This window comes from Macaca thibetana, chromosome 13 (assembly GCF_024542745.1).
Source record: "Macaca thibetana thibetana isolate TM-01 chromosome 13, ASM2454274v1, whole genome shotgun sequence".
NCBI classification, from domain to species: Eukaryota; Metazoa; Chordata; class Mammalia; order Primates; family Cercopithecidae; genus Macaca; species Macaca thibetana.
Genome location: NC_065590.1, coordinates 83278619 through 83301418, shown reverse-complemented (window position 1 = coordinate 83301418; position 22800 = coordinate 83278619). Strand labels below are relative to the sequence as shown.

The 22800-nt window shown below is 53.6% G+C and overlaps 2 protein-coding genes across 2 annotated transcripts in view; both read left to right on the top strand.

The window, feature by feature from the left end:
• FKBP1B (FKBP prolyl isomerase 1B) overlaps positions 1–22800 on the top strand; it is a 132074-nt gene that overhangs the window by 71895 nt on the left and 37379 nt on the right. The window lies entirely within an intron of this gene.
• Positions 790–15494, top strand: MFSD2B (MFSD2 lysolipid transporter B, sphingolipid). The gene is made up of 14 exons (XM_050753698.1): positions 790–885; positions 3947–4072; positions 6665–6789; positions 7347–7470; positions 7788–7866; positions 7960–8090; positions 11050–11140; positions 11251–11372; positions 11834–11917; positions 12202–12282; positions 12498–12607; positions 12950–13093; positions 13463–13639; positions 14805–15494. The coding sequence occupies exons 1-14, from the start codon at positions 790–792 to the stop codon at positions 14827–14829; spliced, it is 1515 nt and encodes a 504-aa protein (XP_050609655.1). The 3' UTR covers positions 14830–15494.

The following is a 22800-nucleotide window of genomic DNA, read 5'->3' as shown; positions in this document are numbered from 1 at the left end:
CCAGTGTCCTTGGAGGATCACATGTCAGTTCAACTCCGCAATTTGTGTAAGCTCACTTGCGCAGCTCCTGAGATCTTACCGAGAAGCTGATCACGAGTTTCAGGTTTTCTCTCTCTTTTGGGAGACGGCCTTTCCCTGGCCCCGCTGGATCAATTATCATTTTAGAGGGAGCATAACAACCGCCTGACTGTCGCCTGATGGTTGCCTGAGGCTCCTGGCTGGAAGCGTGGCCCTCTCCTGCCCTGTTCCAGTCTGACTAGCTACCTGCTGTCACCCGCCTTCCCTTTTAAGGACTTTTCTGGAATATTGTCTGTGCCACCTGCTTTTATTCGCTGGCCAGAACTTAGTTACTGGCCATCCCGTGGTCTGTATAGGAGACTGGACAATGTGTATTTCAGGCGTTGGGCGTCATGTGTAGCCGCCGGAATGCCTGTTCAGCCATGGTCCAGCCTGAACGAGCGGGCCTCTTGCTTCATTTTGCGGGGGAGCTGCTGCTTGACCGCGGTCACCCCAGCGGTCTGGCGGAGCCCTTAGCGCTCAGGGCCGCTCACGCCCCTCGGGGATCCGCCCCAAGGAGAGCGGTCCTGAGGACCTGCCGGGCCTTTACCCCCGCGGATTCTGGCTCTTCGCTGTTGCCCTTTGGAGAAGCAAAAGAAACGGTGCCCCTCGCGGTTTCTGCGTTTCCCCCGCGTTGCCAGCGTCCACTCGCGCCGCGCCCCTCGCCTGGAGCCGCCCCTCCCAAGGGCGATAACCCCGAGGGCAACGGCCGCGGGCGGCGCTGCGGTGGCAATGGCGGCGCCCCCTGCACCAGCCACCGAGGGGTCCCCGCAACCGGAGCCGCACGTCCGGGAGCCCGGCCCGGGGAGCGCCAGGCGAGGGCGAGAGGTGAGCGGGGCGGCGCGGGCCGGGAAGGGGCTGCGCCCCTGGGGAGCTCGAGGGCGTCGCCTCGTAGCCCCTTTTCCAGGTGGGTGCAGCCCGGCGGGGCTCGGCCCAAACCTGCCGGCTCAGGGGCTGCCCTCGCGGGGTTACACGGCTGGGAGCGGGGAGGCCGGGAGGTGCCGGCGCCGGATAGAAACTAGGACGGGAAGCCTAGCCCTAGCCAAGGAAACAGCTTGGGGATGCGTGGTCCCTGCTGTCCTGATTCCCGGCTTAGGGGTCTTGTCCGTGCCACCGCAGGTCCTGCCGGAGTCCCGAGCTCTGGGCAGGCAGGGCTTTCTGAAGCGCCTGGGGAGGCTGCGTCCTTCCCGACCTCAGGCAGCTGCTGTGGCCTCGGCCTCCCTCCCAGAACCTGGTCTCGCCGGGCACCAGGCTCCCCTTGGAGGCTGCCTCAGGGAAGGTCCTGGCCATGGGCTCCGACAAGAAGGGAGGAGGGCAGGTGGGAGCGGCGGGGTCTTCGGGGCCCCTTGTCCGTTGCCTGATGCGCTGGGCCGTGCTGGCCAGCGGGGCTGTGCTGGACGGGGCAAGGGGCCTGGGGCCTCCTAGGTCTCACTGAGTGCGCCTGCTCCCTGCTAGTGCCCAGGGCGTTCTGTGGCCTCCCCTGACACCTCAGCCCCCAGCCTGGTTCAGGGCGTCCTACCAGGCACCTCGGAGCACAGGATTGCGTCCCACAAGAAAGTGAGGTGAGATGAAGGGGCTCTCCGGGGACTCTCACTTCCCAGGGAAACTTAGAAATTCAGGGTGAGATTAACAGCAAGAGGGAAACACTCGCATTGCCAGTGACGCGGCGTCGGCGTGGAATCCTCTCTGAGGGGTGGCAGCCCCGGTCGCTCCAGACACCGATGCGCAGAGGCCGAGGTGCCTGCCCTGGGTCACGCAGCTACAGACAGCAGCGCTGCGCCTCTCACCCGGAGCCGCCCCTCCCAAGGGGCTTCTCCTTGTACAGCTCACTGTCCAGCTGTGCAGGACTTTTATGGCTTTCAGTAAAACTGTCATCCTCGAGACGGCAAGACGGGACCATATTCCTGGCTTCACTTGGAAGTTATTTCTAAAGTTCGAAAAACTTGCTAGGCCCGTTTTGGGGGATACAAGAGTCCCCACTGGGGGAGAGGGGGACTGTCACGTTGAATTCTGCCTGTTCTTAAATTTTTCTGGAAGCTGAAATGATGTTCACACAAATGTCAGGAAAGAATCCTCCTGCCCCCAGTGTGGTTTTCCCCTGTGGGTAGGAAGAGTGTGCAAAGTGTGATAATCCCTTATCTGGGGAGACCTTCCCTTCACAAGAGCCTGCTGGGGTGTCCTGCAAGATGTGGAAACGAGTGAAGCCGTGTCATCTCCACTCCCTCCGGCCCCCAGCAAAGGATGAGAAAAGATGCCCAGCTTCTTCCAAAGAAACAGCACTTTACACAGGGTCTTCATGGCCAATTTCTTGCTTCAACAGATATATACTGAGCACCTACTGTATACCAAGCTTTTTTCTAGGTACTGGAAACACCATGATAAATAAAAGAGTTCATGCTCTCAGAGAGCTTACACTCGTGTAGGGAGAGGCAGGAACTAAATGAGAACATAGCAGGCGCTAAGTACAACTGAGAGAGGTGAGTGGTTAGGGAATGCCTCTTGAAGGAGGTGACATTTAAGCTGGTGTCAAACCAGAATGACAAGGAGTCACCTTCCAGGCAGAGGAATGGGAAGTGCAAAGGCCCTGAGGCAGCAACAGACTTGATGATTTTGAGGAATAGGAAGGAGCCCGGTGTGGCTGAAGGAGAGCTATTTGAGGTGAGGTGGGTAGGGGGCCAACTGGGTGGACTGCTTAGCCATGATCGGGACTTGGAGTTTTGTTCAAACTGCAATGGCATTGACTGAATACCATGGATCTGGAAACAAACAAAACACACACACACACACACACACATATCACAAAAAAAAAAACCTGCAATAGCAAAGCCGTCAGAGGGCTTTAATCAGAGAGGAGATGGGATCTGATTATTTATTTGTGACTGAGTGTCTGTTGCCCAGGCTGGAGTGCAGTGGCGCCAATCTCAGCTCACTGCAATATCTGCCTCCCAGGTTCAAGCGATTCTCTTGCCTCAGCCTCCTGAGTAGCTGGGATTACAGCCAGCCACTATGCCTGGCTAAGTTTTGTGTTTTTAGTAGAGATGGGGTTTCGTCATGTTGGGCAGGCTGGTCTTGAACTCCTGGGCTCAAGCGATCCACCTACCTCCGCCTCCCAAAGTGCTGGGTTTATAGCGATGGGCCACCGTGCAATTTACGTTATTACAAGAGCACTGGCTGCTGGGTGGTGTGGATTGTAGGGAGCAAGGGCAGACACAGAGAAGCCACTTAGGAGGCACTCACTGACAGACAAGAATTGGAAAGAAGAATCAAAGATGACTCCTAAGTTTGTGGCCTGAGCCCCTTAGGGGACCAGCGGTGCCATTTGCTAGGAGCTGGATTAGACAATGGGATAGCCATCAGGAGCTGTATGTAGACCATGCTAAGCTGAGACGCCTGCCAGGCATCCCTGGAGGGCTGTGGGCAGGCAGGCTATGGGTAAATGAGCTACCGCCTCCTTTATTCATGAAACAACCTTGTGAAATTGGCAGGGATGTAGCATTTGACAGATGAGGAAAACAGGCTTGGAGAGATAATGTGATTTACTCAAGGTCACATAGAGGGGTAGGTGACAAAGGCAGGCTCAAGCCCAGGTCTCCTGACCTGCAGCTTACACAGCCGTGCTGACTCAGTAAATGACGGCGGCTTCAGCAGGAAGCCCAGGGTAAGAGGTCCAGAAGAACGTGCCCCTGGAAATGTTTAGAGGTCATGGTTTAAGATCTTTTTTCTCTTCTGTCTCACTTCCTCTTAGGATGACATGGGGGCAAAATGGGGCTGAGAGGTTGCTGGAAAAGCCCTGAAGACATCACAGGGACTCAGGACGTGTACTGAAGTCATAGGGTGTGGGGACCTGTTTTGTGTCTGTTGGGAGGCTTAGTTCCTGTGTCTCCTCCAGGACAGCAGAGCCAGTCGCCTCTCATTCTGTACGAAGGTGTGCTATGGCATTGGTGGGGTCCCCAACCAGATAGCCTCTAGCGCCACAGCCTTTTACCTGCAGCTCTTCCTGCTTGATATAGCACAGGTAAGTGTGGGCAGCTGCCCAGTCTCTGCTGGCATCTTCCTTGGGGTCTGGTCCTTCCACCCCCACCTCTGCTTCTGCTCCCACCATCCTTGTAGGCATCGCATCTGACTCAAGCTTAACAAAAAGCCAGAAGCTAATGAGGGCAAGGTCCTCAAGGATGTTTACTGCAGCCTGTTTGTAGTGGGAAAATGAGAAACAATGTGGATCCCCAACAATATAGAAGCAGTTGGCTAAGTAAGCTATGCCATAGCCACATAATAGACCAAGCCTGTCCAACCCACGGCGGGACGGCTTTGAGTGTGGTCCAACACAAATTTGTAAACTTTCTTAAAACATTATGAATTTTTTTGTGTTTTTTTTTTTTTAGCTCATTAGCTATCATTAGTGTTAGTGTATTTTATGTGTTTATATGTGGCCCAAGACAATTCTTTTTTTTTTTTTTTTTTTTTTTTTGAGACAGAGCCTCCCTCTGTCACCCAGGCTGGAGTGCAGTGGTGTGATCTCGGCTCACTGAAACCTCCGCCTCCCGGGTTCAAGCAATTCTCATGCCTCAGCCTCCCAAGTAGCTAGGATTACAGGTGCACACCACCACGATCGGCTACTTTTTTTTTTTTTTTTTTTGAGACGGAGTCTCACTCTGTCACCCAAGCTGGAGTGCAATGGCACAATCTTGGCTCACTGCAACCTCCGCCTCCCGGGTTTAGCAATTCTCCTGCCTCAGCCTCCAGAGTAGCTGGGATTACAGGTGCATGCCACCATGCCTGGCTAATTTTTTGTATTTTTGGTAGAGACAGGGTTTCACCATGCTGGCCAGGTTGGTCTTCAACTCCTGACCTCGTGATCCACCTGCCTCAGCCTCCCAAAGTGCTGGGATTATAGGTGTAAACCACCATGCCCGGCCTACAGCTTATTTTTGTATTTTTAGTAAAGACGGGGTTTCGCCATGTTGGTCAGGCTGGTCTCAAACTCCTGGCCTCAGGTGATCCATCCACCACAGCTTCCCATAGTGCTGGGATTACAGGCATGAGCCACCGTGCCTCACCAAGACAATTCTTCTTCTAATGTGGCCCACAGAAGCCAACAGATTGGACTAACCTCACTATCAAATAGACTGTCATGCAGCCATTCAAAAGAATGATCTATACCAGTTGACTTACAGCGATTTCCATGACGCTCTGGTGAAAAAGAAAATTAGTTTTAGAGAAGAGTATATAAAATGATCCCATTTTAGCAAATCAAAGGCTCCATGTGTGTGTGTGGATGGATATGTACGTATATATGTATTTGTCCATGTTTAAAATGTGAGCATGGAGAAAATTCTAGAAGGATCTACACCAACTCGTTAATGTTGCCTACAGGAGGGAATGATGGAGAATGGAGGGTAAGTAAAACCCAATTTTTAAAATGAGGTATCCAGCCAAGCATGGTGGCTCACAGCTGTAATCCCAGCACTTTTCAAGGCTGAGGAGGGAGGATCACTTGAGATAAGGAGTTCAAGACCAGCCTGGCCAATATGGTGAAACCCCATCTCTACTAAATATACAAAAATTAGCCGGGCATGGTGGCACACACCTGTAGTCCCAGCTACTCGAGAGGCTGAGGCAGGACAATCGCTTGAACCCGGGAGGTGGAGGTGGCAGTGAGCCGAGATTGCACCACCACATTCCAGCCTGGTCAACAGAGCAAGTCTCCCTCTCAAAAACAAAACAAAACAAAAACCAACAATAAAAAAATGAGGTATCCAGCCCGGTGTGGTGGCTCACACCTGTAATCCCAGCACTTTGGGAGGTCAAGGCGGGAGGACCATTTAAACTCAGGTATTCAAGACCAGCCTGGGCAACATGGCAAAACCCCACCTCCACAAAAAATTTAAAAATACAAAAATTAGCTGGGCATAGTGGCATGTGCCTGTGGTCCCAGCTACTTGGAAGGCTGAGGTGGAAGAATCACCTGAGCCCGAGAGGCGGTGGCTGCAGTGAGCTAAGACGGTGCCACTGCACTCCAGCCTGGGCAACAGAGAAAGGCCCTGTCTCAATTAAAAAATAATAATAATAAATGAAATGAGGTATCCACGAATGTTTAAGATGACACTCTGATATGATCCCATTTATATAAACTGATCAATCTCGGGCACACACGAAGAAGCCTATGAACGGCTGATCATCAAAACGATTCTGGCAGTTGTCTCGGGATGCTGGGATTTCAGATGAGCTTCGCTTAGTATTTTCCCACATTGTTTGAATGTTTTTCTAATTAGTGTATTATTTACATAGTCAGAAAAAACAATGAATCCTTTCCATTGTGAAACACAGTGTCCACCTCTGTCAGCCCAGAGGCACCCTCCTTGCTCTGAGCCAGCTCCAGATGAGGGCCCTGGAGTCCTCTCCGCAGTGGCGGAGTGTGCAGGGCGGCAGCATTCAGCTCCCTCCCCTGGGATCAGCGTCCTGGGGAAGGCTGAGGAGCCCCTGACACTGCGGCTCTGCCCCGGCCAGTCCTGGTTCCCAGGCCCCCCTCCTGATGGCAGGCAGGCCTGGATGGGCTCTCGGCTGCTGCCAGGCCTCAGCTCCTTATCCCCTCCCCTGTCTGTTTCAGATCCCTGCCGCCCAGGTGTCACTTGTTCTGTTTGGGGGAAAAGTGTCTGGGGCAGCGGCTGACCCTGTGGCTGGGTTCTTCATCAACAGGAGCCAGAGGACGGGGTCTGGACGGCTCATGCCTTGGTGAGCAACCGCTCAGTCCTTAGGATCCAGGCACCTGGTCCTGGCCCTCTGGTCGCTGTTTGTCACAGTCCTGTTTTCTAGCAGAAACCCGCTGGGTGGTTAGGAAACAAGCCTGGATAATGTCGCAGTTGCACTGGGGACCGACTATGAGTGATAAGGAGTTCAGAGACACTCATGGGGACTCTCCCTCCCCAGATGGAATGGGGCTGGATGAAGCCTCCAAGACTCCCAGGCCTGGCCTGGGGCTCTGAGTGTGGGATGGGTGGGATGGAGCCCACGCGAGGCCTCACAGAGGAAGTACAACTCAGTGTCCCAGTGTCCACACAGGGAGTGGCACCAGCGGCACCGAGTGTGCAGCCGGAGCTCCCACGAGGAGTGGCCGCCCACTGCCTGCATGGCCCATCGGCCACTTCTCCCCTGCTCTTGGCTCCCACCCAGGGAGCCTCAGCCTAGAGATTCTCAAGGGGCCGAGAAGGGGTGAGGTTCCTCCAGGCTGGGCCCTTCGTGTCCCCCTGTCCTGGTCCAGGGACCGCTTCACCTTGGCTGTGCTTCCGCAGGGTGCTGGGCTGCACCCCCTTCATCGCCCTGGCCTACTTCTTCCTGTGGTTCCTGCCCCCCTTCACCAGCCTGCGAGGCCTCTGGTACACCACCTTCTACTGCCTGTTCCAGGGCCTGGCCACGGTAAGCAGGGCCCCTTCCTGGGCCTGTGCTCTGGCGAAGCCCATTGCTTGCCGTGGCCACTCTGAAGTGTGCTGTGGGGGCAGGGTCACTGCCCTCCCCACCCGCCTGTGCCTGGACCATGCCATTGGCTCTCGCTGGCCTTGCGCGGGGCTGGCTGCCCCCTCCTGCCTTTGGGCCCCTAGCTTCGACTTCAGGTGGCCAGCTGGGATATGTCGGGTTGGCCTGTGGGTGCCGGGATATGACACCCAGGATTGGGGAGGTTGCCAGCTGTCACCAGGCAAAGCTGGGGGCGGTTCTAAGCTCTGCCGGCACCCCAGTTCTTCCAGGTACCCTACACGGCACTCACCATGCTGCTGACCCCCTGCCCAAGGGAGCGCGACTCGGCCACTGCCTACCGTAAGTGCAGCCATGGGTTTCGGGTTCCGGGGAGGGAACTGCCCCTGGTACCCTACTCCCTCTCAGTCACCGTAAGCAGCGCTCTGTTTCCAGGCATGACTGTGGAGATGGCGGGAACACTGATGGGGGCCACTGTCCACGGGCTCATCGTGTCTGGCGCCCACAAACACCACAGGTGCGAGGCCACTGTGACCCCGGGGCCAGTCACCGTCTCCCCCAATGCGGTAAGTGCACTGGATGGCCAGGCCCCAAACCTGGGGTCCCCTCTGCAAGGTCACCTCCTTCCTCTAGGACTGGTTCTCCAGCCCACACCGCTTTGCTGTCTTTTAGGGGGCTCACTGCCCCCCCTCATTCCTTCCCTGCTCCTCCAGTTGAACAGATGGCCCCCAAATCTAATGTCCTCTGCTAACCTGCCTCCTCCTGGGTTCCTTCTAGACGTAAAATAGAACAGACACTGGCCTGGCCACCTGGGCCACCTGCAGTGGAGGAGGCCGGCCCCAGAGGTGGGGCGAGGGTGGGGAAAGCTGCAGGGCAGGCTAGGGGAGGGGCAGCAGAGGGGTCTGGTGTCCTCCTGGAGCCAAAGCCCTTCCTATGACCCGTGCTCCCTGCCCCAGCCCTGACCGGGGGGAGCCCCCAACCCCCAGTGTGAAATGGTGGAGAGGGAGAAGCCCCTTCCTTCCCTTTCACAGCAGGTCCCTCGAGCATTGAGCAGATACACCTCTATTTTATCCACCACATTTACCTTCTCTTTTTCTACTTCCCCCTCTTTCCTCAAGTAATGACATTATCATCCTCCAGCACTGTCCTCTTCTCCCCTCTCTCAACCCTCCAACCTATGACTGAATCCTGCCCATTTTTTAGGCCAAAAGTCTTCTGGGATGCATCCAGCCATCTTGTACCCCACTGCCATGCCCTGGCCCGTGCCACCAGCTCCCTCCCTACCCCACAACTGCTGCCTCCGCCTCCTACACGCATCCCTGCCTCCCGCCACCTCCCCTGTGCGGTCAGGTGCCCTTTGAAAGGAGTTTGAGCATGGGTGGCCCTCGCTTTCAGGACTGGACATGGGCCACCCTCCACAGCCTTCATGTAGGCCTCCCCTCTGTGTGCCCTGTACCCTGCTGTCTTGGCCTTTTGTGCTTTTTTTTTTTTTTTTTTTTGAGACGGAATCTTATCTGTTGCCCAGGCTGGAGTGCAGGGGCGCAATCTCGGCTCACTGCAACCTCCGCCTCCCGGGTTCAGGCCATTCTCCTGCCTTAGCCTCCTGAGTAGCTGAGACTAAAGGCGCCCGCCACCACACCTGGCTAATTTTTGTATTTTTAGTAGAGATGGGGTTTGGCCACTTTGGCCAGGCTGGGTTTCGAACTCCTGACCTCAGGTGATCCGCCCACCTCGGCCTCCCAAAGTGCTAGGATTACAGGCGTGAGCCCCCACACCTGGCCTGTGCTTGTTTTTAATATTTCAGATTTATACAAAGGCAGAGAGGCACAGATCTTAGTGTGGTCCCTGGACCAGCAGCATCAACTCCTGGGACCTTGTTAGAAAGGTAGATCCTCATGATTACAGGCGTGAGCCACTGCTGGGATCACAGTGGTGGCTCACGCCTGTAATCCCAGCACTTTGGGAGGCTGAGGCGGGCGGATCACGAGGTCAGGAGTTCCAGACCATTCTGGCCAACATAGTGAAATCCAGTCTCTACTAAAAATACACAAAAAATTAGCTGGGCGTGGTGGTGTGCGCCTGTAATCCCAGCTACTCGGGAGGCTGAGGCAGAAGAATCGCGTGAACCCAGGAGGTAGAGGTTGCAGTGAGCTGAGATTGCGCCACTGCGATCTGCCTAGGCGATAGAAAGAGACTCTTGTCTCAAAAAAAAAAAAAAAAAAAATCTCAAGACAGTAACAGCAGAGCATTGAACCCCAGGGGCAATGCTCTTCAGCACATGAGGCCCAGGGTGGCTGCACAGGACAAGCGCCCTGCCCCGCCCCCTCTCCCTGCTCCTCTCCCCAGAGGCAGCCTCTCCCGAACTGGCTCTGGCTGTCGTTCTTGTGCATGTGTTTATAGGCATTTTAATGCACACGTATTCTTCCCTGAATGACAGGTAGCACTGTCCTGCTTCCTATATATACAGAGGCAGGGTCTTACTCTGCTACCCAGGCTGGAGTGCAATGGTGCAATCACAGCTCACTGCAACCCCAACCTCCCAGACTCAAGCGATTCTCCCGCCTCAGCCTCCCTAGTAGCTGGGACTGCAGGTGCACACCACCACACCTGGGTAATTGTTGTATTTTCTTTGGTAGATACAGGGTTTCACCATGTTGCCCAGGCTGATCTTGAACTCCTGGGCTCAAGGGATCCACCTGCCTCAGCCTCCCAAAGAGCTGGAATGACAGGCATGAGCCACCATTCCCGGCCCTGCTTCCTATATTAATCTTTTTTTTTTTTTTTTTTTTTTTTTTGAGACGAGAGTCTCGCTCTGTTGCTCAGGCTGGAGTGCAGTGGTGTGATCTCGGCTCACTGCAACCTCTGCCTCCCCAGTTCAAGTGATTCTCTTGCCTCAGCATCCTGAGTAGCTACGATGACAGGCACCCACCACCACGCCCAGCTAAATGTTTGTATTTTTAGTAGAGATGGGGTCTATGTTGGCCAGGCTGGTCTGGAACTCCTGACCTCAAATAATCCACCCACCTTGGCCTCCCAAAGTGCTGGGATGACAAGCATGAGCCACCGCGCCTGGCCCTGCTTCCTCCGTTAATCTGAGTTACCATGTATCTCACCATGCTGTAACCGCCTGCTCCTGGATCTGTCTTCCTCCCCACACTGAGCCCTGTGGATGGACAGGGCTCACTTATTCATCACTGGAGCCTCGGGGCCTAGCATGCAGAAGGCAGCAGCAGTCAATGTTTGCTTCATAGAATGTGGGAGGGAGCACTCTGGCTCCTGGGGCATCAGTGTCCTCTTTGCCATGCAGGGAACACAGGGTCAGCAGGGGGGGTACGTGGAAGGAGCAGCCCGGGCCCGGAGAGTGTGCTGTCCTGTGGGGTGATTGGGAGGTGGGGACCCAATGTCCTGGGCTTGGGCTGTGCCTCCCTCCTCTCCATTTGGGAGGCAGTCCTGCCCCGCCCCTCAGGTGTCACCACCTCCAGGGGTTGAAGACATCACCCACCCCAGTCCTGTCCTGTCCCACAGGCCCGTCTCTACTACATTGCGGCCGCCATGGTTGCGGTGACTTACCCCGTGTGCAGCAGTTTACTGTGCCTAGGGGTGAAGGAGCGGCCAGGTATGGGGTGTGGTGAGGAGGGAAGCAGAAGCTGGGGACAGGGCTCTGCTCGGGGGTGGGTTTTGGTTTTGAACTCTGCGAAGCCAAGGTGCCACCCTCCTGCATTGCAGACCCCTCCACCCCAGCCTCAGGCCCAGGCTTGAGTTTCCTGGCTGGGCTGGGCCTCACTACCCGGCACCCGCCCTACCTGAAGCTGGTGATCTCCTTCCTGTTCATCTCTGCTGCTGTTCAGGTACCTCTGGCCAGCTGCCCCCAACAGGCTTGGCGCTGGCCATGCAGACCTTGCTAGGTTCAGGGTGCAGTCTCAGCTTGAGTTTTACAGGGAGAAACCTATGGCTGGCACATGGCTCAGAGGGGCTGGTGCTGGGAGGGAGATCCCGGTAGGGCATGTGGGACTGGAGGGCCAGGGCCTGGGCACTAGGAGGCTGACAGTGTCCGGGTGATTTCCTCTCACATTACCGGAAGCGTAGTCAAGTCCACCTGATCACAGCTGTGCAGGTGATGAGGGTGGCCTAGGAGTGGTGTTTATCTCTGTGTTGGTGACAAGTGTCCTTTGTGGGGGAAGGGACTGTATGATGGTAGCAGCAAGTCAAAGTCCCAATGGAGAGGCCAGACTCGAGACCCTGTCCTTGCCCTTGACTTCTGAGCTCCTGCCATGCCCTGCACATACCCACTTCCTGTCCATCTCCTCAGGTGGAGCAGAGCTACCTGGTCCTGTTCTGTACACATGCCTCCCAGCTACACGACCACGTCCAGGGCCTGGTGCTAACCGTCCTGGTGAGGGGACCTGGGGTGGTGGAGGCTAGGTCACTTGGGGCCCTGAGTTGGGGACATGTGTGGCCAGAGTTCTGGTGGTCCACATTTTGGACTTTGCTTTGGTCTTGGTCACCCGCATTCCAGCAGAGGGTAGAATTGGGGCCAGGATTACAATGTTCATAGCCACTGGTTTGAATCGGGTGCAAGGCCAAGGCCAGGCATCCCATCTAAAAGCCAAGGCCTTGAGGTCCCGGGTGAAGGCGCTGGCAGCACGGCCCTGGCGTGATGACACTGTCTGCTCACAGGTCTCAGCCGTGCTGAGCACCCCGCTGTGGGAGTGGGTTCTCCAGCGCTTTGGGAAGAAGATGTCAGCCTTCGGGATCTCTGTGAGTGACGCAGGAATTAAGGGTTGGGAGTGGCTGGAGGGGAGAAGCAAGGGAGGTGACCGTGGTACCTGAGCCGGGGTGGATCTGTGTTCCCTTGAGTCTTCAAGGCCTAGCACAGGGCGAGGCACGGGGGTCATCAGTCAAGAGCCGTGTGTGAAGGAGCAGGCCCCGCGAAGTAGCAGGTGGCGGGACAGCTGGTGTGTGTGTCTCCCCAGGCGATGGTGCCCTTTGCGATCTTGCTGGCTGCTGTGCCCACAGCACCTGTGGCTTATGTCGTGGCCTTTGTATCTGGCGTGAGCATTGCTGTGTCCTTGCTGCTACCCTGGTAGGCTGGGTGTGGGGGCCTCATGTGTGTCCACAGTGGGTGTCGCCTCCTTCATGTCAACCTGCTGTCCCAGGTCCCCTGCACTCAGCCTGTGCAGGAGATGGAGGCCACCAGCTCTGTCCTCAGAGCCCTCCTGAGAGGATACCAGGCAGTAGGAATGGTGGGGGGCCCGGCAGGGGCCGGCGGGGGTACAAGCACACAGGCCATCTGCTTCTCTGGTGGCCAGTCTGGTCCTGGGCACAGAACTCAGGGATGAATCCACCTTGGCCTCCGTCGCCAGAGAGTTCACAGGCTGCTGGTGGCCAACGGGCTAGGAGGGCTAACTTGATGCCCCTGCCACAGGTCCATGCTGCCAGACGTGGTGGATGACTTTCAGCTGCAGCACCATCACGGGCCAGGCCTGGAGACCATCTTCTACTCCTCCTACGTCTTCTTCACCAAGCTGTCTGGTGCATGTGCCCTGGGCATCTCCACCCTCAGTCTGGAGTGAGTCCCAGGGTCAGGATACAGCAGAGGCACCAAGGACCAGTGGGCGGGAAGAGGGCAAAGCCCCCCACCTACCAAGCTCGGGGCACCCATGAGCCTGAGGGCTAAGCGCTGCTCTTTGGAGAGTGTGGGGAACCATTTCCCCATGTTTCTCCGCGCATGAGACTGAGAGGGCCAGCTCCCCCATTCTCCGTTTTCTCTAAACTCTCCCAGGTCAGCCTGTCTGTCCCCTTGACACTCCTCTCCTGATCTCGCCAGGAAATGAAGTCCACGTTTCAGGAGGGGATGGGGTGAGGTATCTGGGGCACCTCCACTCAGGGTGCCAGGCTTAGCAGGCCCTGCCCTAATGGCTGGGTGATGTTTCTCCAGGTTCTCGGGGTACAAGGCAGGGGCCTGCAAGCAGGCAGAGGAGGTAGTGGTCACCCTCAAGGTCCTCATCGGTGCCGTGCCCACTTGCATGATCCTTGCTGGGCTCTGCATCCTCATGGTCGGCTCCACTCCAAAGACGCCCAGTCAGGACGCCTCCAGCCGGCTGAGCCTTCGGAGGTAAGCCCCGCACGTCCCCTGCACCCAGGGAGGCACAGTGTGCGCTGCTGGGGGAATGACTAACACCAGTCTGCAGACGTCCCTGCTGTCACACAGTCCTGCCTCTGGGACACTCTTTCCTTAGCTCAGGGTCACCTTTTTCTCCTGGATTTTCTTCTCTTACCCTGGCCACCCCTTCTCAGTCTTCTTCCTTTGATCACCTGGTAGACTGTGGTATGTGAGGGTTCCCTCCTTGACCTCCTATTGGTTTTGCTCTCCAAAGCCCCCTCAGTACCTCATCTGCTAGCCTGACCCAACTCAGGCACCCCTTGTGCCTGTTGACTGCTAGAGCTGCCCCTCCAGCCTGAGCTTCCCTCAACTTCCAGAGCCGCATATCGCTGGCATGCGTACATTTCCACCTAGTAGCCCACAAGCCTGGCACTCAGTCTCGATGAACCTCAACGGAACTGATCTTGTCCCCCCAGCTGGCTCCTCCTTCTGTGTCCCTGTCTTGGTGAATGGCATCATGGTTCCCCCTGGGGTGGAAGCCTGGGAGTCTTTGGCTCTTGCCTCCCACGGGCAATGCTGAGCAGGTCTCTGACCTGGTCCTTCCCCTACCAGAACACCGACCCCACTGATGGGGAGGATCTACTCACTGTCTGATCTTCTGGGGAGGCTATGGGAACCCTGAAGGCTGGGGCTGGCTGTTTTATTCCTTTTTGTATCCCAAGAGCCCAGCACAGAGCCTGAGGCTAAGCAGGTACTAAGGAATCACTGCTGCAGCATCACCACATCTGGCCCAGCAGATGTGCATGAGCACCCAATGTTCACCCACATAAAGTCCTCAAGCATGCACACATCATGCAGGCCCACGCAGGACAGGCAGTGGGTGGTCCCATCATCAGCCACTCCCTGCCCAGGGTGACGGCCTCGGGCTCTGCAACAGAGAGATACCAAGGGCACACTTCCCAGTCAGGGAAGGCCAGGCGGATGGGGAACTGCTTGACGGCACCTGGAGAACCAGGGTTGTAGCTTATTTACAGGACTTGGGAGGGGAGGAATTGAAGAGGAGTTGTTGGGAAGACAAGGAGCAGCCACCAAACCTTCCGCGGGTTTCTGCGGCAGGACAGAGGGGAGGGCCCACACCACTTCCATCCTTCTCCTTGGCTTCCTTCCTTTCCCACAGGAGGACCAGCTACAGCCTGGCGTAAAGCTTGAGAGGGGGACTGTGAATGGACACAGGAGCCAGCACCCTTGGGGTCTGACATCGCCCTCCTCCACCCTTCAGCACCCGGCCTGGCAGTTTAGCACTCGGTCTTTTTCCCTGGGATGTGGAGTCTTTGGCAACATGTCCTGAAGGGACTGGCCTGTGCTTCAGGACCCCACTTGGCACTTCTTGTCTGTTGCCTTCAGACTATCTCAGATAGACCTGTGTCCCTGACTAGGCCAGTAGCACCTGCCTCTAGAAAAAGGAGGCTCCTGCCCAACCTGGCTTGTGGACCCTGTGGGAGCCCCAGGCCCAACAACCTGCGTGGACAGCAAAGCTCCCTGACAGAAGGACAGACACAAGGACTCTTGTTTGTCCCAGGGCTCCAGTGGACATCTGCTGAGGACACAGAGAGGTGAGAGTCACCACGTGAATGGGCAGAGTGTGGACAGGCAGACATGCCCAAGATGTATGATTAGGGAGACACAGACAGACCCAGGGAGGCCAACGGGCCCCAGGGAGAACGGGACAGCCATGGGGATGGGACTGAGCAGGGCGGGCGCTGAGGTGCTCCTCAAGCCTCTCCCAGTTCCCAACCATTGACGCGACTGTTTCTATCAGGGTCAGAAATGGCTATCGAGCCAGCAAAGATCCAGCATTTTCACAAATAAAAGCTATTTGTGTGGAAAGATTTTTCTGAAATTTTATCTTACAAAAGCACGGGAACTACAGTTTTTTAGAGGCCATGTTTTCAGGGAAAGAAAGATCCACGGAGGTTTTTATTTTTTCAAAAACAAATTCAAGGGTTGATCTGCTATTGAGTCTGTGTAGTGTGACTGTGGACAGCCCTCTCATCCCAACTGGAATCCCCAGAGGAGGGAAAGGGGAGAAAGCCTGGTGCCCTTGAACCTGGCTGCTCCCCCAGCCACACACCCCTGACTTGCATGTCCTTAGACCAGGGACACCATGTGGGAGCGGGGCGGGTTCCTCCTTCCCTTTGGAGGAGTCACAAAGTTAAGGCTCTAGAGTGGCTCAAAGCAGCAGGCCGCCGAGGTGGCTCATAGGGGCTGGGGCTGGGGGAGGGCTGGGGAAGCCATGGGGGGTGTTATGCTCCAGCAAGTCCTGCCTGGAGAAGTCTGGCACCTAAACAGGGGGCCTGAGTGCAGACTCGCCCCTACATTCCACCCCAGCCCCCACCCCTGCCTCCTTCATGGGTTCAGCTCTCCTGAGCCCACAGCTAGGCCCCGTCCACTCAAGATCTTCAGCCGTCTCTGAGGAGCAATCCCCCTGAGGCCCAGAACTCAGGTTTGTCCTTAGATATGACGCAGTCCTCAGAGCTGAAAGCATCTCACTGCTTCCACAAACACGGTGGCAGAAGGAACCCAACCTTGCCGGGGGCGTGTGGGGTCTGACCCGGTCTTTCTGATGCCTCAACTCTCTGGCCCTTATGACACTGACATGAGTATCTGGTTCCTGAGGTCACAGGGCACCAGAGAAAGAGCTGGGCTCAGCTTCGCTGCACTGCCCTTTCTGACAGGAAGCTCTGCCTCCCCGTACTGTGCATGGACACAAACACACACACAAGCAAGCACACATGCATGCTACTGAAAACAGGAGAGAACGTTTCTTAATGCTGGGATATCACGCGTCACGTGGAAACAGTACCCGGCAAGACAGAAGGCAATGTAGTTTCTACCATGTTATCATTTTATGTTATGCTTTGGCAACCTGGGCAATGCAGGCAGGATCAGAAGCTTGCGCCAGATTCTCTGCTATCGATTATTTCCTGGCAGTGCAGTGGCAGGAAGCAGAGCTATACGGTGCAAAGGCAGCTGCAGGGGCCCTCTGCAGAGTCAGAACCTCCAGGAGTCAGGAGTTAAAGCCCAGAGACAGGAGCTATCATGGGCTCGGAGCTGGGCAGATGCCCTGAAAGGCATCATTCCATTTCTTCTTCACAGCAGCCCTGCTGAGCATTATTCTCATTCTCAGATGAGGAAACAGGCTTAGAGAGATTAAGCCACTTGCCCAAGTTCAGTTGCTGGTAGAAATGAGTCTTTTTGTGTTTGTTTGAAGCAGAGTCTTGCTCTGCTGCCCAGGCTAGAGTGCAGTGTCACAATCATAGCTCACTGGAGCCTTGAACTCCTGGGTTCAAGTGATTCTCCCACCTCAGCCTCCTGAGTAGCTGGGACTACAGTGCACACCACCACGCCCAACTAATTTTTCTTTTTTTTGTAGCAATGAGAGTCTCACTATGTTGCCTAGACTGGTCTTGAACTTCTGGGCTTAAGCAATCCTCCCCCTTCGGCCTCCCAAAATGTTGGGATTACAGGCGTGAGCCACCGCGCCTGGCCCATTTACCGCTATAGCTCCTCAGAGCCCAGAAGTAAGTGTTCGATATGAATGTTTGCTGAATGAATGAGCAAATGTTCTTATCACCTTCATCCTAAAACAAACACCACCACCTTTTATTTGTTCCCTTAGCTTTCTGCTCTCCAAATAATCTGCTTTACTGTTCTCCTCTCACCCCTCCCATTCCTGTCTCCTTTTCCTCACCTGCTATTCACTCCTTAACCAGTTAAACCTGGGCTTGGCTTCCAACACTGAGACAGTGCAGCCTGACAGGATGAACCCCAGCATCAAAGAAAAGGAGATGGTAATCTCCTTTTACCATGGTTGACTTACTCAACAAAACTGAGCTTCCACTTCTTTTTTTTTTTTTTTTTTTGAGATGGAGTCTCACTCTGTTGCCCAGGCTGGAGTATAGTGGCGCGGTTTCGGCTCACCACAACCTCTGCCTCCCAGGTTCAAGCGATTCTCCTGCCTCAACCTCCAGAGTAGCTGGGATTACAGGCACCTGCCACCATGCCTGGCTAATTTTTTGTACTTTTAGTAGAGACAGGGTTTCACCATGTTGGCCAGGCTGGTCTTGAACTCCTGACCTCAGGTGATCTGCCTGTCTCGGCCTCCCAAAGTGCTGGGATTACAGGCATGAGCCACCGTGCCCAGTTTCTTTCTTTTTTTTTTTTTAACAAATGTAATACACTATTACATAAACCTCAGGATGGCTATAAGAGAAGACGTGACCAAGTACCAGACCAAGGAAACCCTTAGTGACCAGTCAATTAATGCTGACAACTCCTTTTCAAAACTCTGTGTTGGGCTGGGTGCCGTGTAAGTGTGTGAGCCTTTGGGAGGTCAAGGCAGATGGATCATACGAGATCAGGAGTTTGAGACCAGCCTGGCCAATATGGTGAAACCCCGTCTCTACCAAAAATATAAAAATTAGCTGGGCATGGTGGCAGGAGTTTGTCATCCCAGCTACTCAGGAGGCTGAGGCAGAAGAATCGCTTGAACCAGGAAGGCAGAGGTTGTAGTGAGCTGAGATAACACCACTGCACTCCAGCCTGGGCAATGGAGCCAGACCCTGTCTCAAAATAACAAAAAAAACCTGTCTTCCCCTGGACTGCATGACATCGCCCTCCTGGTTCTTCTGCAGCATCTCTGACCATTCATTTTCTGTCTTTTCCTTCACGTCTTTCTCCTTTGATGCTCCTTAGCCATTGTGGGCTTCTCAGGGCCACGTGATCCCACTCACTATCACCACCTATCCACTACTATAGACTCTTATTAACCCAGAGCTCTCTGCGGAGCTCCAGAGCCCCAGATCCAACTGCCTATCTCAGTGTTCAGGCAGTTAAAACATCATACATCCAAAATACATCACCTCTGCACACCTGCCTCCTGCATTTTCAATAAGTTACATCAGTGTTACTGAGCAAAACAGCTTGCTGCCTGATGCACACAGAGCCAATACTACGGCATCAGATTTTTGAGAGAAGAAAAGCCTTATTACAAATCAACCAACAAGCCAGGCATGGTGGCTCACACCTGTAATCCCAGAACTTTGAAAGGCCGAAGCGGGCGGATCACTTGAGCCCAGGAGTTTGAGACCAGCCTGGCCAACATGGTGAAACCCTGTCTCTACTAAGATACAAAAATTAGCCGGGCGTGGTGGCACACGCCTGTAATACTAGCTACCCGGGAGGCTGAGGTAAGTGAATTACTTGAACCTGGGAGGTTGCAGTGAGCTGAGATCATGCCACTGCACTCTGGCTTGGGCAACAGAGCAAGACTCCGTCTCAAATAAAAAACCAACCAACAAACAAAATCAACCAACAAGGAGACAGGAGTCCAGCTTGAATCTGTCCTTCCTGTGTTGGTCTTAAGGTAGCACTGATATCATATAAGGTTTAGACGGTGGGTTCTGGGATTAACAGGTGATTGGTGGAAGGAAAGGGAGGTCTGGAACGTCTCCAGGGATGCACACTTGTCTCCCCTTGGGTCACATGTGCAAATTCGGGGGGAAGTTAGTATGAAATGTGGTGGAAATTCAGGCTGTGACATCAGTAAGCATGTTCTACGCAAACTCTAGTCAGCCAACTGATTTCAGCCAATTTTGTTATATTACAAGTGGAGAGAGTTTCAGCAAGCTGTTTCTTTTCTTTTTTGAGACAGTTTCACTCTGTCACCCAGGCTGGAGTGCAGTGGCGTGATCTGTTCACTGCAACCTCCGCCTGCTGGGTTCAAACAATTCTCCTACCTCAGCCTCCCAAGTAGTTGGGAATACAGGCATAAGCCACCACACCCGGCTAATTTTTGTACTTTCAGTAGAGACAGGTTTCACCATGTCGGCCAGGCAACTCGGTCTCCCAAAGTGCTGGAATTACAGGTGTGAGCCACCGTGCCCTGCTCTATTTCTTTTCTTATCTGCCATCCTATAAGCTCAAGAATTCCTGCTGGTCACAGTTTCTTTAATCCTGTAGGGCACAGTTTCATCAGCATCTTTCCAATCTACCCAAAACCAAAAACTTGGTGTCTTCTTAGGTTCCTTTCTCCTTGATTAGCTCCAATTAACTCCACTGTCTCATCCCCGTATCTACTGAGTGTGGATTGAGCAAAGGAAGTCAAGGGCAGTCTATGGCCATACCACCCTGAATGCACCCGATCTCATCTGATCTCGGAAGCTAAGCAGGGTTGGGACTGGTTAGTACTTGGACAGGAGGAGGACAAGGGTTATGGTTTGTGGATTATCAAATGGTGAAAGTTATTTGACACTGGACAGAAAGTTGTAACACCAGATATGGATGGATGTGGCTCATTAACACATGGTGACCTGACATAGCTGCCTGCTATGTTAGAGGTGTAGGCATTTCTGTAGTCTATGGAACTCAGTTCAGCTGGGTACAGTTTTCTGTTACCTAGTGTTTGTGTGTGTGTTCTGTAGAGACAGGATCTCTCGCTTTGTTGCCCAGGCTGGTCTTAAACTCCTGGCCTCAGGTGATCCTACTGCCTCAGCCTCCTGAGTAGCTGGGATTACACACACAAGCCCCCGTTCCCAGCTCTAGTGTTTCTTAAGGACAAAACTGGTGTATAAGTAATAGGAAATTCACATTATGCTGTACTTGTTCTCTAATATCACAGCCATGTTAGAACAAATTTGGGTTTTCAAAGCAAACATAACTGAACAGAGTATATATGTGTATGTATATAAATATATACAAATCCTAAATGGTCCCTGTGACATAAGAAACACACATTTGGTCTCTGCCCCAGGTTCCTGGCACAGAGCTTCTAAAATGCTAGTAACTCCCTGAGTGGTAGGGGTGAGGGGAATATCTTTTGTTATACATAATAAGCACTTTTCAAACAGATCTGAGTTTATGCTAATGATGTGACTCGCAGAGGATGGGGGCTGGTTGCCAGAGAAACCAACCATGCGATTAGAAGGTTGAAACTTTCAGCCTTATCTCCCTACCGGGAGGGGACAAGGGCTGAGGACTGAGCTCATCATCAATGATTTCATCAATTGTGCCCATGAAATGGAGCCTCCACTTCCAAACGAAGGGGTTCAGAGAGCTTCTAGGTTGGTGAACACATCCATGTGCCAGGACGTCTACCCCACTCCACGGGGACAGAAACTCCTGTGTATGGGACCCTTTTAGACTTCATCCTATATACCTCTTCATCTGGCTGTTCATTCTATAATAAACCAATAAATGTTAAGTAAAGTGTTTCTCTGTGTTCTATGCATTATAGGAAATTATCAAATCTGAGGAGGGTTTTGTGGGAATCCCCTATTTGCAGCCAAGTTGGAGAGAAGTATGTATCACCTGGAGACCCACTACTTGCACATTTGATGCACTTGTAGTCCCAGCTACTTGGGGGGCTAAGGTGGGAGGACTGCTTGAGGCCAGGAGGTTGAGGCTGCAGTGAGCTGTGATAGTGCCACTCACTCCAGCCTGGGCGACAGAGCAAGCCCCTGTCTCAAAAATAAAAATACCCACTACTGGTATCAGAAGTGGGGACCAGCCTGTTGGACTGAGCCCATAACCTACTGGGTCTGCACTCACTCTGGGTAGTGTCAGAATTGAATGAAATTGTAGGTACCCAGTTCAAGTCCACAGAGAACTGAAGAATCACTTGTTGTGGAAAACCCGCACATTTGATGTCAGAAGTGTTCTGTGGTTATAGAAAAAAAAAGTTTCTCCTTTTAGTCTCATATATATTAAGGGAATTAAATAAATATTTTAAAATATACCCACAAAGAAAACACCAGACCCAAATGATTTTTCCAAGTTCTAGCAAACTTTCAATCAAGGATCATTCCTACCTCACACAAACTCCACCACAGAGCAGACAAAGAAGGCACGCTCTGCTACTCATTCTATCAAGCCAGAGTAAGCTTCTTACCAAAACCAGCCAAGCACATTAAAAAGGAAAGAGGCCAGGTGTGATGACTCAAGCCTGTAATCCTGAGACTTTAGGAGGCCAAGGTGGGAGGGTCACTTGAGCCCAGGAGTTCAAGAAAAGCCTGGGCAACAAAGGGAGACTCCATCTCTACCAAAAAAGTTTTTAAAAATTAGCTGGGTGTGGTGGCATGCACCTGTAGTCCCAGCTACTTAGGGGGCTAAGGTGGGAGGACTGCTTGAGGCCAGGAGGTTGAGGCTGCAGTGAGCTGTGATAGTGCCACTCACTCCAGCCTGGGCGACAGAGCAAAACAGAAAAAGGATTTACAGGCTAATCTTACCCGTTAACAGAGAAAGGAAGAATCTTAAACAAAATAATAGCAAAATGAGTCTAGCAATGTATAAAAAAATAAATATACCAGGAACATACTGGGTTTATTCCAAGAATGCAAGTTTAACATTAAAAAAACCTATCAGCCAGGCGTGGTGGCTCATGCCTGTAATCCCAGCACTTTGGGAGGCCAAGGCGGGTGGATCATGAGGTCAGGAGTTCAAGACCAGCCTGGCCAAGATGGTGAAACGCTGTCTGTACTAAAACTACAAAAATTAGCCAGGCATGGTGGCAGGTGTCTGTAATCCCAGCTACTTGGGAGGCTGAGGCAGGAGAATTGCTTGAACCCGGATGGCAGAGGTTGCAGTGAGCCAAGATCACGCCACTGCACTCCAGCCTGGGTGACAGAGAGAGACTCTGTCTCAAAAAAAGAACACAGAAAATCTATCAAATGAAATTTACCACACAGACCAATGCAGAGCATGAACTCTGGAGCTCTGCGGAGGGGCCCCTCAATTATCCAGCAGAGGCCGGGCTCAGTGGCTCATGCCTGTAATCCCAGCACTTGGGAGGCTGAGGTGGGCAGATCACTTGAGATCAGGAGTTTGAGACCAGCCTGGCAAAAATTAGATGGGTGTGGTTGGGGGGGGCACCTGTAATCCGAGCTACTCAGGAGGCTGAGACAGGAGAATGGTTTGAACCCGGGAGATGGAGGTTGCAGTGGGCCAAGATTGTGCCAATGCACTCCAGCCTGGGTGACAGAGCAAGACTCCATCTCAAAAAACAACAACCAAAACCCCCCAAACAAATAAAATTATCCAGCAGAATAATGATTACAGACATAAATGTGAAGACAAAACTTCCATAAAAGAGAAGATAGGTAAATGTGTGTCCTCCT

Bases quoted from the DNA above. Each gene is read 5' to 3' on its own strand.
- MFSD2B (XM_050753698.1), top strand. From the start codon at position 790: ATGGCGGCGCCCCCTGCACCAGCCACCGAGGGGTCCCCGCAACCGGAG. The intron at 11,141-11,250 runs GTATGGGGTGTG...CCTGCATTGCAG, and splicing joins AGGGGTGAAGGAGCGGCCAG to ACCCCTCCACCCCAGCCTCA. The intron at 11,373-11,833 runs GTACCTCTGGCC...CCATCTCCTCAG, and splicing joins TCATCTCTGCTGCTGTTCAG to GTGGAGCAGAGCTACCTGGT.